At 38.3% G+C, this 17,725-nt stretch overlaps 1 protein-coding gene across 2 annotated transcripts in view; it reads right to left on the bottom strand.

Annotated features, from left to right (window-relative positions):
• DMD (dystrophin) overlaps positions 1 to 17,725 on the bottom strand; it is a 2,326,146-nt gene that overhangs the window by 348,498 nt on the left and 1,959,923 nt on the right. For both annotated transcript variants that reach the window (XM_036270045.1, XM_036270042.1), the window contains one exon: positions 11,578 to 11,724. In XM_036270045.1, coding sequence (XP_036125938.1) covers positions 11,578 to 11,724 — 147 coding nt within the window. The remainder of the gene's footprint in view (positions 1 to 11,577; positions 11,725 to 17,725) is intronic.

Genomic DNA, 17,725 nt, shown 5'->3' with positions numbered 1-17,725 from the left:
AACTTGTCCTCATCCTTTAGGCTTTGCATGGAAGGTCACTTTGTCTGGGAAGCCTTCCTGATTAGCCTTTTCTGTCTCATACCCTCACTAAAGCACACTGGACAACCTCTCTCTTTCTCTCTGTCTTTCTGTCTCTCTCTCTCTTAGGTCCTCTCTCTCTGTCTGTGTCTCTCTCTTAGGTTCTCTCCCTCCCTCTCTCTCAGGTCCTCACTATATGCCTTGCAATTTCTTTTATTACACTTAACACAATTTGCAATTATTATATGAGAGTTTTTTTTTTTTTTTAATTAATGCTTGTCTTCTTAAGAAATTATTACCTCCATGAGTGCAGAGACTGTGGTTTTTCCAAGATTGCATCCCTATTATCTAACACAGAGTTCAGCAGGTGGTAGGTACCAGAAAAATATTTATTGAATGAAAGAGTATTTTTGCTCATTTCGGGAAGAGTGTAATGATTAAGCCCTCCTGGTCTTACCGATGACATTCTTGTTTTTAACCTGTGAATGATTCAGGCTCTGGGTTAAACAGGCTATTCCGAGATTGTGGTCTGAGATTCATACAATTATTCTAGTTTACATCTGCATTTCCTCAACTCTTGATGCAGGTGATTCCTGACAAATTTATTTTTGCTTAAAGGATTGAATGGTAAATGACGATAAAATATTGTCAGGTCAATCTAACTTTGATTTTTAATTTTTTTCTTTATTAATTTTAGAGAGAGAGGAAGGGAGAGGGAGAGAGAGAGATAGAAACATCGATGAGAGAGAACATCGATTGGCTACCCCCCCCCCGTTCCCCCTACCCCTTAGGGACTGGGACCACAACCCGGGCATGTGCCCTGACTGGGAACTGAACTGGCAACCTCTTGGTGAATGGGTCGATGCTCAACCACTGAGCCACACTGGCCGGGCAGGTCAATCTAACTCTGTATCAGAGAGGTGGTCTTCTACAGTTAGTAGTTCTGGCAGATTACCCAGCCAAATTGCCTGGGTTCGAATCCTGCCTGTCTCACTTACCAGCTATGTGACCTCAGGCAAACCACCTAACCTCTTGGTTCCTCATTTTCCTCATCTGTAAAATGAGGATAAAAATTGTGTCTACCTTGGTAGTGAGGCTTAAAAGTGTTAGTACATGTAAAAGTCTTAGAACAGTGAATGGCATACAGTAAGTGCTAGATAAGTGCTGGATGTTAATTTCAGTAATGCATAATACTCATTAAAATCAATTCTTCTCAAATTTATATTGTTCAACTGCCTTGGCCCCAAAAGTATGACTCTGTGTAAAAAACAAAAAAAACCTGTATTTCTAATATTATAATCATTTTCCCGTTTATTTATTATATTTTCTATCCACATATCATCAATCTTTGGGATAAATATATGGATAATTTATATCATAATGATAACTTTCTTAAGGCCATCATAGAAATCATATGAGTTAAGAAATATTAAGATAAACTATAGTACACAATTTAAAATTCACTCTGTGGTATTGACCTTTAAAGATGGTATTTTTTCCCCCCGAATTTCATAAGCTAGTTTCCAGTCCTACTTACAGAGCTGGCTTTAACATTCAACTTTTCCTATGGTCTGAAAAGGGGCTATTTCCAGAGGAATGTGCAGAGAAGGAGGAACGGGAGCCTTTCTGGGGGAAATGTGAGAACAGCAGCCCTTTGAATGCTGTGCATGACGTACCCTGGGAAATGTGAGCAGCTGCTAGCAGAGTGTTTCACACGCAGTGGGACAGTGGGAAAGGCAAAGAAGAAAACAAGCCGGGCAAACAAAAGCAGAAGAAAGGGCAGGGCGGGGTCAGGCTGCTGCGAGGGAGAGAGGTCAGCCTGGAGAGAGAGGAACACTTAAGGGAACAAAGAAGAAAGCAGTGAGAAATTTGAGGGAAGGCCAAAGGTCAGCTGAGGAACCAAGGAGAAGGAAAAGAAAACAGGAGCTTTGTAAACATGAGCAATTACAAGTGTGGTATTTTAAATACTTATAATTACATGCGTATTTCTAAAGAGGAATTAAAGAGATCAAGAAACTAAAAGAGATACATATATAAAATCGCTGTTTAAACATATTTAACAGAAACAGATTATATTTTAAAAAACAATAATAACACAGTTATATGGATTACCATCGTTGCTAGTTTCAGAACTAGCAGAAATTGTTCCTGATTAAAACAAGTCAGGCCCTGATCAGCTTTGCTCAGTGGTTAGAGCCTTGGCCCGTGGACCAATGACACAGGTTTGATTCTGGTCAAGGGCAAGTACCTCGGTTGCAGTTTGTTCCCACCCCATTTGGGGTCCTGTGGGTGTCACCCAGTTGATGTATCTCTCTCACATCAATGTTTTTTTCTCTCTCTCTCTTCCCCCTCTCTCCCTCCTGCTCTATCTGAGATAAATGCAAAAATGTCCTCAGGTAAGGTTAAAAAAACAAAAAACAACAACAAAAAAAACAAGTCAGAAATTAAGCAGTGCATAAAACTCAACAATCAGGCCACTGAACTGATATTTCATAATGATTTTTGTTCCCTTTATAAAATCTCTGAAAAAATGTAATATACCTTTTATTCTCTTCAACTAATAAATATTTCTTTGACTCTGACTAGCTTCATTCTCATTTTGTACTTCCTGTATTTGTCCTGGTCACACTCCCTACATCATTAATTTTTCTCCCTGTAGTCCCACACATCTTGATGCCTTTTTTAAAAAACAAATAGAGAATGCCCTAAAAAACAAGACTATTCTTCTTTGGGGTGAGGAGGGCAGGCACTGGAACATTTGGGTTGCGTTACTTTCAAGGTTACCTAGGCAATTTCAGTATCATTCCTTTTGAACAAAGTGCAATTAGCTATTAACAACATTGAAAACCACATTGACTTAGGAAAATGTCCCTAAGTTTGACAGGACACTATAACCTCAGTGTATTCTAAGGGCTGTAAATATCCTGGGCATTTTGATTTACACATTCCTTTAAATCTTTGAAGGGCCTTGTTCACTTCCTGTTTTTTTTGTTTGTTTGTTTGTTTGTTTTTAAACAGAGCTGAGGTTAAGCATAAAGGATTGTTCTCTCCTTACTGAAAAGATGGTTTCCTAGAACTTAATTGTCCTTTTATCATGGGTCATTGTATTCCTAATATCAGCAAATCCTTCTGTGACCTAACCTTTTCTAAAACAAACACATTCTTCTTTCTTCTTTGTTCTTTTAATTTCCCTTACCTTCCGCTTTTGAAAAACTCCTGCCAGTGGGCACAGCAAACTAGATGTTACAGTTAAAATCTTTTTGTAAGAGCTACCTACAATTTAGAATGTGTTAGAGTGCTTTTTCCTATATTACTACAATATTTTTGGATAGTGACTTCCAATTCTTTCAAGCCTGTAGATCCTATCTTTTTTTTTTTTTTTTTTTTAATCCTCACCCGAGGACATTCTTGCATTTATCTTCAGACAGAGCAGGAAGGAGAGAGGGAGAAAGAGAGAGAGGGAGAAACATCAATGTGAGAGAGACACATCGAGGGGTTGCCACCCACAGGACCCCAATCAGGGCCAGGGACAAACTGCAACTGAGGTACGTGCCCTTAGCGGGGAACCGAACCCCAGTCTCTTTGGTCTGTGGGCCAACTCTCTAACTGCTGAGCCAAACCAGCCAGGGCTGTAGATCCCATCTTAACATTCCAAAGAATTAGAGGATCTCCACATGATAGAAGTACTACTTAATATCTGCGAATTGAGAAAACGTGACCATCATGAGTGTAGTAACACAACTGCATTTACCTGTGAAACATTGTGGTATATGGGCAAGACAGTTTTGTACTCAAGTTAGAGACAATACTTGATGCAGAAACATATTTATAGAGCTCCCTGTAAAACCCTATGACTCACAGGTTGGGAACTAATTGTGTGTGTGTGTGTGTGTGTGTGTGTGTGTTCGGTCACAGATCACCGCATTCCACTGGAGCTTGATAGAAATTCAGAATCACATCCAATACCATCTAATACTGACTCTTGGAGAGTGTTTTAACAAACTGTGCAGCTGAGTCTTATCCAAGCTAGGTTTTAAGAGCCACATACTTGATCAGTAGTATCCAATAGAAATATAACATGAGCTGCATGCCATTTTATTTTATTTATTTTTATCCTCACCCGAGGACATTTTTGCATTTATCTTCTGATAGAGCGGGGGTGGGGGAGAGAGAGAGAAAGAGAGAGAGAGAGAGAGAGAGAGAGAGAGAGAGGAAGAAAGAAAGAGAAACATCAATGTGAGAGAGACACATAGACTGGCTGCCACCCACATGACCCCACCAGGGACCGTGGACGAACTGTAACTGAGGAACGTGCCCGTAGCAGGAACCGAACCCTGGTCTCTCAGCTCTAACTGCTGAGCCAAGCCAGCCAGGGCTGCATGTAATTTTAAATTTTCTACTAGACACATTAAAAAAGAAACACTGTCAATTGTACTTGCAGCGACAGGCCCATTTTGTTCATTTTCCAAACAAACAAACAAACAACCAAGTTTGAAGAAAATCACAAGAAAGAAATGTGTGAAATGAATGATACTGATATGTTTTACTTAGCCTAACATATAAAATATGATCACTTCAACATATAAATGATATTAAATATTGAGGAAATATTGTCCATTCTGTGTTGGTACAAGGTCTTCTAAATCTGATGCGTACATTACACTTACGACACATTGCAGTTTTGACTGGCTACATTCAACGGCTCAGGATCCACACGTAACTACTATGGACAGCATAGTTCTCAATCATGTAACTTGAAATATAGTAAATATAAACCCATATTTACATTATGTTTATTATATTTAGCCATGTTGACATCTATGCCTTTATAGTTATAAATCCACATAGCAGCAAACTGTGTTGACTAGGAATCTACTAAAAGTTCCCTTTACTGTCTTCTTTCTGCCTTGAAGACAAGTTAAGTGCTTGGGTCTTCATGTTCCCGTAGCAATGCAACAATCCTCTAATACAGAACTTTCTGCATGGCGTTATACTTATTTTCTACAATCTGACTCTAAACTTCTCAAAGTGTCTTACAGAATTGATGTACACATGTAATCTGTTAAACCTGGCTGTGCCCAGCAAGTTGTTAATGTAGGACAATGGTTCTCAAAGCATGGTCTCTGATCAGCAGCTTCAGCCTCACTTGGGAACCTGCTAGAAATACAGAATCTCAGGCCCCACCCTCGACCTACTAAATTGGAAACTCTGGAAGTGGGACCCAGTTATCTGTTTTAATAAGTCTTCCAGGGGATGCTGATGGTCACTAACATTTGAGAACCACTGATGTGGGAAAACCTATTTCCTTTAAGAACATCCTCAGCCTCATCATTTTTTCCTGAGTTCTGTGGTCTAACCACAAGCAGAATCATTTTCGATCTTGTTAAAGAAAAAGTCAAAGGAAGACATGCTAAGAAGACAACTGTAGAAGCAACCCTTAGCAAAACTAAAGTGAAGGAAACTGGATGTCCTCTCCTCACCCTCAGTTAATAATAGGCCCACATTATGTCTAAGAGCAGATGGCACAGCTCACCTATGGCTCCCGGACTAGAAGGGAACCCATAATGCAGAATAAGTAGTGCAGGATTCTTAAGGGGGAGGGGAGGAGACAAGAGTGGGAGGAAAATGTTCAAAATCTGTCAACACATTTAAAGGATCAAATCCTCTGCTCAATGATGATAGAACAAACACATTTATAGTAGACAGAAACCTGCTTCAAAAACCTATCTCACCAAAGTAAAGATCAGAAGCCTCTCTGTCGGAATTTTTTAAAATTAAAAATCTCGTTTAGTTTTAAAAATAGAAACAGACTCATAAATACAGAAAATAGACTGATGATTGCTAGAGGGGAGGAGGATTGGGGGATTGGGTGAAAGAGGTGAAGGGATTAAGAAGTACAGATTGGTAGTTGCAAAGTAGTCATGGGGATATAAAGTACAGCATAGGGTCCTGGCGGATTTTGCTCAGTGGTTAGAGCGTTGGCCCGCGGACTGAGAGACCTGGGTTGGTTCCTGCTAAGGGCACTTACCTCGGTTGCAGTTTGTCTCTGGTCCCATTTGAGGTCATGTGGGTGGCAGCCAGTTGATGTGTCTCTCTCACATGGATGTTTCTCTCTCTCTCTCTCTTCTTCCCTCTCTCCCTTCCACTCTATCTGAAGATAAATGAAATGCAACAACAACAACAAAAAAAAAGTACAGCACAGGGAATATAGTCAATAATATTGTAATAACTATGTATGGTGCCAGATAGGTACTGAAAATATTGGGAAGAACACTTTGTAAAGTATATGATTTTCTAACCACTATACTGCACACCTGAAACTAATACAAAATAAAACAGAATATAAACTGTAGCTGAAAACAATTTTTAAAAAATCTTGTTTAGTTTTGTATAATTAAGTCACACAAATATTTCTGTTGGCCAGCTAAATATAATCCCATGTCCTTCCATGAATCTTACTAATTGTTTATGTAGACAAAATTTCCAATAAAAAGTTATTGAAGAATTTGAAAACCATAGATCTGAAAAGGTCCTTCTTTTATAGTATTATAACAGTATTTTTGTTTGTTTATAATGCAGAAAAAGGGAGAGAGGGTGGACCATTATAGAAGTAATAAAAGAAAGTCCACCTGTAAATTTTTTCTTAAGATAGTATAAGCCATAAAGGGGGTTTTGGTCAGTATGTCCTTGAACCAGTTAAGACGATTACAATGTCTGCTTGGTACACAGTAGATGCTTAATTGACACTGATTGAATAAAAAAAGAAGGAAAAAGTCAAGAAGGAATGTAGTATGCAGAAGATGAGGGTCTAGATTCCTGTGACAGAAGTTCCCACAGAGATATGAAGATGGAGTACACAGGGTGGGCAAAAGTAGGTTTACAGTTGTTCATATGGCAAATAATAAGATCATTTAAAAAATAATACAAGAATAAACTGTGTTTCATGTACTCACAGCTGTAGAAGTGTCTGCATGGCTTTGGAAGAATCTTAGGAAACCTTTAAAAACATACATAATTCATGATCCTGTTCTTAAACATATTTAAAAAATGTCATATCTGAAAATGTCTTCATATTCACTGTTTTCAAGTGATGATATTGCATATAGTCCTATAGTCGACAAAGCATATTAAAGTGTATTTGCAGTTTCTGTTGCTATTCGTGGGTTTACTTGTGATGCAGAGAAATGGTTGGAATATTCCCTAGCAATAACTCCCTAGAGTAGAACCTTCCCTATAGCACTTGTGCTTGGTGAATCAACAGCATGACTACACCACTAAATGTGTGTGCATTGCTTCAAAATTACAAAGATTTATTATTGGTTTAATTTTCTTCCCATTTGGTTTTGATGCTCATTTCTACTGGATCAGATATTAGCATTGGTTCTGCTTTAAGAGCTAATTAGTAAAAATTACTTTTGGTTGATTTTAGTACAATTGCTGAGTTGTAGAGACAATGAAGAGAAATATAATGCTTTATAGTTTTATATTTGAAACTACAGGTGTGATTTTAAGGGGTACACTAAACTGGGCTCATTAATCCATTGGTTTGTAAAAAGAAGATTTCAAAGTTAATATCCCTGAGAATCTTTTAAAAAAGAGGGGAAGCATGAAGATAGGGAAATATTTCATACCTGAGTGGCCCAAAATAGCTGTAAAGTAAGACTGTTTTTTTTTGTTTTTTTTTTTATCCTCAGTTGAGGACATTCTTGCATTTATCTTCAGATAGAGCAGGAGGGAGAGAGGGAGGAAGAGAGAGAGAGAGACATCAGCATGAGAGAGACACATTGAGTGGCTGCCACCGACACGACCCCAACCAGGGCCGGGGACACACTGCAACTGAGGTACGTGCCCTTAGCGGGAACCAAACCCAGGACTCTCTGGTCCGGGGGCCAACTCTCTAACCACTGAGCCAAACTGGCCGGGCTGTAAAGTAAGATTTTGTTAAGTCCAAACTTAATAAGATTTTGAGAAGAAACAAACAGGGCATGGTTGTCGCAGTTCAGAAGAGCTGATTTACTTCTTGACTGATGCTTACATGCTGTGCGACTCTTAATGTTTCTAAGTCTCAGTTTTCTAATTTGTAAGTAGGAATATGATTATATGTAATCATAACACAGAATCATACTGTTATGAGAATTAAATGAGATAATGTACATGAAAACTCTTTGTAACTACAAGGAATAATGTTTTCCTATGACAAAAACACATTATCAAATGGTCTAGCAGGGACATCCATACCAATGTGTCCACGGTGATGGAGATAATATGATTTTATTTCCACAGAGAGTTTACAGACAAACCAATATCTCTATACTTCTACTTGTGGATCCAAAATAAATACAGACCTCTCTATACGCTCTATTTCTAGGTACAGATAAATTGTAACTGCCTTTTACGCTGCTGTTGATGTTCATATCTACAAGGTTTATCGGTTTTTTATTATTTTGACTGTTATCACATACAGCAAAAACAAAACAAAACAAAACAAAACAAAAAAACAGCATGGCTTTCTTTTAAAATAAAAATTAATGGATCATGTAACTAAACCCAGGATATTCTGATAGTAGACAAAGCCTGGTAGTATGTAACTATTTCTTTTACTACACTATTTTGCCCAAATTTAAGACACTCTTTCTTAGATTTACATCTGCCTTCCCACCACTCCAACTCTCTATTTCTTGATTTTCTTTGTTTTAGCAGGAAAAAAGCAAAGATGAATTTGTAATTTTTTTTTCATGATTTTAGCAACTGATGTAGCACTATAAGTGACTAGATTTTTTATTTTTTAGAAACATGGTATCAGCCCAGCCGGTGTGGCTCAATGGTTGAACATCGCTGGTTTGATTCCCGGTCAGGGCACATGCCCAGGTTGTGGACCCCATCCCCAGTGGGGGGCATGCTGGAGGCGGCCAGTTGATGTTCTCTCTCAACGATGTTTCTATCCCTCTCTCTCCCTCTCCCTTCTTCTCTGTCTAAAATCAATAAAGAAACAAAAAAGAAACATGATACAGTGATACCTCGGTTCTCGAACATAATTCGTTCCAGGAGGACGGTCGAGAACCAAATTGTTCGAGAACCGAAGCAATGAAACCCAATAGGAAATAATGGAAACTGGATTAATTCGTTCCAAGCCCCAGAAAATGCCTATTTACTGGCCTAATTTGTATATAATATGTAGAAAAACATAAGTCTCAACAAGAAATAAAAGTGTACAGTATGTCTAAGGGTTACATTCAGTGTAAAGCGTGACTCTCTCCACAAAGCGTGACTCTCTCCACAAAGCGTGACTCTCTCTCTGCACTCACACTGATGACGCAAGCAAGGCGCGCTGGGCCGAATGAACGCCATTCGGCTCAACTCGGCTCACCTCGGAAGTTCGAGTTCCAAATATTTGTTCGGATTCCAAGACAAAAGTTTCTCGAATCTCCTGGTCGAATACCGATTTGGTCGAAATCCGAGGCGTTCGAGAACCGAGGTATCACTGTATAGTGATGGTGGGCTCAAACTGTCCTCCCCAGAAGCTGGGTAATGCTTTAGTCTCATGTACATTCTTCTAAATATAAAATGTTCTCAATATGAGTTGCTCTTCCAGCAACGGGGATCAAGTTGTTTGATGCAAACCTCATTTTTTGCTTTGTTCAATTTCTGAACAAGGACTCACATTTATAATGCAGTAGAATGGTTAGAACCATGGTTAAAAAGAGAGAGAGAATGAAATCAACTTGACTCAGTAAAACCTTGGATTTATCAGCTTTCTGCTAAAAACACTTTTCAAGCATATCCTTAAGGTCATGTTCAAAAATAGCAACAAATGAAATTGGCCACAATATGAGCATATACCACAAACTAGCTGAACTGTTTAACATGAAAAGACTGTGTGTATGTGGGTTTGGGGATGAGGGATTTAAAAGTTAGAATTACAGAAGAAGGAATATAATTCCAACAAACCTCATCTGTATTATGAACAGAGAGGGAAACCCCATTGATTATAAACTAAATTCTGTCATATGGTTCCCCCCCCCATTCAGATATAGAATCATAGGATTGAACTAGATGTAACCTAAGGCACAATGGACTGTCTCATTGTATAAGTGAGGGAATTGACAGTCTCGTGAGAAGGATTAAATGGCTTTCCCAAGACAACATAGTGAAATAATAGCTGAGCTTCAATTTGAAGTTAGGCTTTCTAATCTTCACTCCAATGCTCTCTCTCTCTCTTTTATTTTTTTTAATCCTCACCCAAGGACATTTTTGCATTTATCTTCACATAGAGCGGGAGGAAGAGAGAGAGAGAAACATTGGTGTGAAAGAGACACATCAAGTGGTTGCCACCCACATGACCCCAACCGGGGTGGGGGACAAACTGCAACCGAGGTATGTGCCCTTAGTGGGAACCGAACCCGGGACTCTGGTCCACGGGCCGACACTGTAACTGCTGAGCCAAACTGGCCAAGGCAGATCTAGCAATTCTTTAACAGAACTTTCAATCACACCCCTAAATGGACTGCCATTTGGAAAACTCATCTGGTGTATCGTGTTTTTTTTTTGTTTTTTTTTTTCTTATTAAAACATTAAAAGAAAATATTTTTAAACCCAGTTGTCATTCTGTCCTCAAAAGGATATATTCTGCATCCTATTAAAGTGGAAAAGGAGATAAAACAATACTCTAATTCTGTGCTTCAACCAGTTTTAGGGTACAACGCAGTGTCCTTATATAGGGAACATACAGACAATCCTCCTCCACCATTACGTTTTCTGAATTCTTACTATGAGCCAGGTACTGTACTAACAACTCTACATGAATTCATATATTTAATATTATAGCAAGCATGTTAGAAATGAGACAACTAACAATCAGAAAGGTCAAGTGACTTCAAGGTCATTCACTAAGTATGATTCCAAAACTTGTATGCTATAATAGTAATAATTATAACTGCAATAGCTCCAAGAGTTGGAACATATACAGTGTTACCATGGGGCTAATACTATTCCAAGTACTTTCCCTGTGTTCTGACTTGTCCTAATAATAAAGCGACAGTTTAGAAACATTTACTATCCCCATTTTCTTCACATGCAAGATTGAGGCATAAAGTTTAAATAACCTTGATCACCCTTATATTCCCCGTGTTTATTATAGAAACCTATGAAAAATGTCCATGTGTAGGTTTATGATGGAATGTTCTTGCTTTAAAAGATTTGAGAATGTCTTACCTTTGACTTTTGTTTAAAACAAAGGAAAAATGTTTTAAAATTCTAAGTAATAATAGTACAAAGTAATTGCATGCCAGTAATTTAGTTTTTAAATCATGATTCAGCATTATCTTCCATGTTTATTGCAAGATGTAGTAAAGCCTAACTTTAAGCCATTTATGAAAGTTAATGTTAATAGGCTTGAAAACATTTATATAAGGACTTATCTAATAATATAAACTATCCTACACTCACAAAATGTTTTTGTGAACATCATGTGAAAATTACTTTTATTGTTCCTCATAAACAAGCTTAATCTGTATATTCTCTGCTTGGAACAAGGAACTGCAATGCTCATAATATGCCTACCTGCAGAAGCTTCCATCTGGTGTTCAGGTCTTCCAGAGTGTTGAGGTTATATGGTGACAGCTGAATACCCAACGTGGTGAGTTGGCGAGCAAGGTCATTGACATGGTTCACATTCTCTTTCAGAGGTGCAATTTCTCCCCGAAGTGCCTGTGTGAAATAGTCAAGGGCAAATTGGAAGATGAGAATATTGAAACCAAAGAAATAGACACATGCGACTGCAATAGATCTTACTCTATTTGGGGTGCAGTGTCAGTGATGTTTGCCCTCTCATAGTGGTAGTACACCAATGAACATCTGTTAATGGGTGAAGAATAATATTTATTGAGTACTTTTTAGGTGCCTAATCCTGTGATGAGTGAACTCTGTCAACACATACTTTGATTTTATTCCTATACAATAATCCCATGAGGTTAGTAGTTGGAGAACTCTCATTTTACGTTCGGGAAAAAAAAAAACTTACAGAGGTTAAACCTTGCCCAAGATCCCATGGGTCAAAATTGAGAAACCTGAGACACATAGCCAGGTTTGCCTGTCTCCAGAGTGCCTACTCTTTTTCTTTTTCTTTTTAAATATTTGTTTCCTTTATTGATTTTAGAGTGAGAGGAAGGGAAAGGGAGAGAGGGATAGAAACATCGATGAGAAAGAACATTGATTGGCCGCCTCCTGCATGCCCCCCCCACTGGGGATTGGGCCCACAACCCGGGAATGTGCCATGACCAGGAATTGAACCAGCGACCTCTTGGTGTATGGGTCAATGCTCAACCACTGAGCCACACCGGCCGGACCAGAGTGCTTATTCCTAACTTTTATATTATGTACCTCTCCAATGAAATTCTGGATTGGCAAAGTAACAGGAAAAATATAGTGCTGCTAGATTCTAAATTCTACTGATCTTATAACCAGATATGAATTTTTTTACAATAAAAAGATATATTCAGCCATAAAATATTACATTCATACTTTGCACCAACTCCATAATAAATAGGCTCATTTAGAGATTAGGGTATTTTGTCAAGTTCTAAGAATGACTTCCTGGTCTCCTGGTATTTTAGTCCTTGTAGCAATGACTTATGAAGGCTCCCATGGGGCTTCTCAGCTGTCTCTAAAGCACTAGATTGGGATTCTTTGATGCAATACATCATGACAATCTGTTGAGCAGAAGAACACTATGCAGATATGGGGAGGATATTACCATGCATCATATCTACCCTATTGAGATGACATTTATGGATCTTTAACATGATGCATGATGTCCAAATGTTCCAATGAGCAATTTCTAAGGGACAAATTCCCTTACTTAGGAGAACAATTTGTGTAATGTAATGTCTGTGCACAAGGACAGCATCACTTACTTGACTATAGTGCTGTTTTGACTTGCTTGATCCGGGCAGGTGTTATTTCTCTGGTTCACTATGTTGATAATAAAAACATTGTTTGCACTGACCTCATCTATAACCCTCTAATTCCTTTCCATTCCAAATGGAAAGGACCAGTATGTACATTCTAAATAGGAATGCCATTATCCTCTCAAATCAACCTGAATATCTCACCACTAAAATGTGGTACTGTACAGAGTATAAGATTCTTATATAGTTCTTACATAACACAAGACACTGTGATAATCACTTGGTTGAACTTCTAGTTTTTTCTAAAATTGCCATTAAGAGTATGAAAGAATCATGGGGTTTCTTTGGGGAGTGATAAAAATATTCTGGAATTAGACAGTGGTAATGATGGCACAATTGTGAATATGTAAAATACTGCTAAATAGTACACTTTAAAAAGGTGAATTTTATGGTATCTGAATTGCATATCCATAAAAATTAAACAAAGTAAAAGAAAGACACCTTTCTGACTGAACACACAATGCAAAAATCATATCAAATGTATTAATCTTTATTCAACTTCATGTCAGTGGAATGTCATAGGAATCGGTCTGAAACTAAAAGTGCTTATAGAGATTGATAGTAGATATTCTTATCTCATTTGCTTATAAGTAAATAATGCATAATCACTTTGTTTTGCAAAATAGAAAGGTTGGAAATCAGATTTCTTAAATGACAATAGGGAAACCTAGACAAGGACAATGATTACAAAATGGAATCAATCTCTTCTGGATAGTAATGTGTTTGTAATAACCACAAACAAATATCATGAGTGGGAATTGTAAATGGGAAACCATTGCAGAGATCGCAGGATAGCCAGGCAGAATCTGACAATGCTACAGATTAACACTCTATGCTAATCATCCACCTTCACTATGGCTCTCAGCCACTAAGCTCAGTATCCATCTCAGTTAAACCATATCTAGACATCAGTTCTCTTTGGATTATCTACATAATTAAATGTCTCTTATTAGAATATTTTGATTTTCCCTTTCTCCCCCAAAGTCCTGGACACAGGCTGTAATCCTGCATCAATGGTTTGGAGGATGAAAGGGATGAAAAAACAAGTTCCAGCACTCATAACTGATCACAACAGATACTCTCCTTTCTCCTCTCCTCTCCTCCTGCCCTTCCTACTCTCTCTCTCTCTCCACTGTTATGGGATCTTGTGGCTTCTTTTTTGCACTCATATCTAGCAATTATGAAGTTCCCTTAACTGATATCAATTTAAGAATCACCAGGTTAGCCAGAGTTTTCATTCCTCTGTGAAACACACTGTCTGGGGTCTCTAACCACTAAATAGAATGTTGGACGTGTCTGTTAGTATGTATGGTCTTTAGCTCTCATTAGTCAATTGCGCATATGTTACAACTGTCAATTGTGCTCTCAAACCCATTTTTGCCAGTTAGTATTGTAATTAGATGATTTAATTAAATATTTCTCTAACCAAAGAAATAGATCTTAAAATTGAGTTATTATTTCTATGAAAACGAGGAAAGTTCCTTAAAAAAGTAAAAGAAATGTTGAATTGGATGTGAGCAAGACTGTATAAGACTGGAAAAATAAACCAAAATATTTAGAAGGATTTTGTATTTAGAATGATTCTCATGTTTCCTGATGGATTTTGTTCACATTAAAGAAATTGGAAATCAAAAAGTTTGCATTATCACTGTGATGTATGGAGAACTCTAATCAGTGAATCTACACTCAAAGAAAAAACCTTCATACAATATTAAAATAGTGATGACTGCCCTGGCCAGTTTGGCTTAATGGTTAGAGCATCGGCCTGCAGACCAAAGGGTCACAGGTTCAATCCTGATCAAAGGCACATACCTCAGTTGCGGTTCGGTCCCCAGCCCTGGTCGGGGTCCTGCGGGAGGCAACCAACTGATGTCTCTCTCTCACATCGGTGTTTCTCTCTCTCTCTGTCTCCCTTCCACTCTATCTGAAGATAAATAGAAAAATATCCTCGGGTGAGGATTTAATAATAAAAAAAAATACTGATGACTATTTTATGATGGAATAAAATGTTCGAGACATCTTTTTTATGATTCCCTGATTTAACTATCTTTTTCAATTAATGGTTGAACTCTGGACCTAATTGAATTGGAATAAAGAGCATCTATTATAAACTTTTACTTCTACTGTTTTACTACCAATGCTAGTGCTACTAGGATTATCATCAATTAAGGATAAAAAAGGCCATATGTCTCATTTCATTTGAATGCCTATACTTCCATTAAGATAAATGGAGCTTTGGGTAGAGGTTAGTTGATAAAGAGAAAACTTGGTGTAAGGTTCAGTTTGGGCAGATATTGTGATGGGCCTGAGCAGACTGAAAAACTTGAACCAGCAAGAAATCATCATAAGGGCGCTAAGCACATGAGGATGGAGGAAAGAAGACAACTGATGGTAGAGAAAAAGGAGGCAGGAGATTGTTCAAGTCAGCTGGCATTTTGGCATTTGATTTAAGTTCTGGTGGCAGCTCCATAGCACCTGGGGATAGGTTGTCAATGCCTAGAAATATACATAACAAGAAGTATAGTCCAGCTGGTGTTGCTCAGTGGTTGAACGTTGACCCCTGCACCAAGAGGTCGCCAGTTCAATTCCCAGTCAGGACACATGCCCAGGTTGTGGGCCCGATCCCCAGTGGGGGGCATGCAGGAGGCGGCCAATTGATGTTCTCTCTCATCAATGTTTCTATCTATCTCTCCCTCTCCCTCCTCTCTCTCTAAAATTAATAAAGAAAAATAAATTTAAAAAAAGAAGTATAGCCCCCTCAACTCTGAATCATAGGACATGCTATGCAAAGACTGAATACAGGTACTGTGTCATTTCAGTGGGTGTAACTGTAGGTTTGGCTATATTTCAAGTATTATAGCTTTTAATATTGTACATATAAATTTATCTTTGTGATTAAACACTAAACATTAAGTGTCAAAAAGTACAGTTAGCTCTGAACAATATGATGTGCTATTTAAATACTACTGGAATTTCACTAGATTTTATTCTAGTTTGAAAGTGGTGAGAAAACATTGAAGGGAGCCATTATACTGTGGGGTTTCTTGGAATCACTTAAACATCTGGAATATGTTCTCCATAAAAGAGCAAACTAAGTCTAATTTTATTATGACTAGTTTCATGCAGGCAGAATTTTCACTTCATTAAATGTTGTCTGATTATAGATATAAAAGTACTGATTTAGAATGATATATTAGTCCGATATGTCAAGTTGTTCTTTTTATGAAATTAAATCACCTGTCAGATCTTTTCCTATTCTTACCTTCAAATATAGATTTAGAGTTTTAGTCATTATCCACTTTGTAACAACAGAAAGGAATGTTCTACTAACAAAGGAACATTATGCCCTGGCCGGTTTGGCTCAGCAATTAGAGTATCAGCCCGTGGACCAAAGAGTAGCAGGTTCTATTCTGGTCAAGGGCATGTACCTTGGTTGCATTTCAGTTCCCGGCCCTCAGGGTTGTGCAGGAGGCAACCAGTTGATGTGTATCTCTCACATTGATGTTTCACTTTCTCTCTCCGTCACATTCTATCTGAAGAAAAATGGAAAAATATCCTTGGGTTAGGATTAAAAAACAAAGAAACATTATTTTAAAGGGAGCAGTTTTGACTAGATAGTCAAGGGACAATTCCACGAGGCACAGAAGAAGGTCAATTTGGAGGACTAGAAAGAGAAAGCTGATTAACTTCTACTTTGGGGGCCTCCAATTCCTCTGTGAAGTCTGAAGTGAAGGGATAAAAATTCTGCCACCCTGAAGCTGATTTGGGGGATATTGATTTAAGCTGTCTATTAAAAAACAAAAGACTCAGAAAGAACCTTTGACCCTCCCCCCTTACCTGCCCAGGAGATTGAGACAGAGAAACCTGTTTCAGGATGGAGAGTGTAGGGTGTCCCTTTAGCCTAATTTGAATTAAGTATGGTAAACAACAGGGCTTTAGGCAGGTGCCTGTTAGCTAGGTACCCTCTGTGCCCCATTGTTCCTGAGTCCCCTAGTAAGGATTTGCCTGCCATGTGGGTTCCCTTCTTCAACTACCTGAAAATCTCCCATTCTCACTTCCGAACATTCATACCCCATTTTCCCCCTTTCTCCTTTGTCCAGAAATGTCTTAAATACCCAATGTTGCCTCACTGTCATTGATATTTTCATGCTTATGTGAATTCCCCATGTGCATTATTAAAGTTTGATTTTCTCTTGCTCATCTGTCTCTGTTCATTTGATGGTGAACCCAGACAGAAGAACTTAGAAGGTGGGAGGGAAAGGTATTAATATTTTTGAGCCCCCAAAGAAGCAACAGACTTGGCATAGAATTGGTGTGCAACCAATATTCATTGCATGTAAACAGGAATTAAGGGAAAGTAGGAACATTTGTTTCTTTAAAAAAAATCTATTATTGAGCCTTGTTGGGCTCCATCCCATGGACTGAGAGGTCCTGGTTTGATTCCTGGTCAGGGCACATGCCTGGGTTGTGGGCTCCATCCCCAGTAGGGGGCGTGCAGGAGACAGCCGATCCATGTTTCTCTCCTACTTTCTTCCGCTCTCTCTAAAACCAATTAAAACTTATTTATTAAAAAAAAATCTATTATTGAAAGTATCACAGATATCCCTCCTCTTCTTCCAATTGCACTCCTCCACCCAGTTCCTGCCCTGCCCCAGGCCTTCACTACCCTACTGTCAGGCACCCATGGGTAACGCATATATGCATTTAAGTTCTTCGGTTAATCACTCTCCTCTTCCCCATCC

Source organism: Molossus molossus, unplaced genomic scaffold, assembly GCF_014108415.1.
Source record: "Molossus molossus isolate mMolMol1 unplaced genomic scaffold, mMolMol1.p scaffold_m16_p_2, whole genome shotgun sequence".
Lineage (NCBI taxonomy): Eukaryota > Metazoa > Chordata > Mammalia > Chiroptera > Molossidae > Molossus > Molossus molossus.
This window is presented reverse-complemented; position numbering and strand designations above follow the sequence as displayed.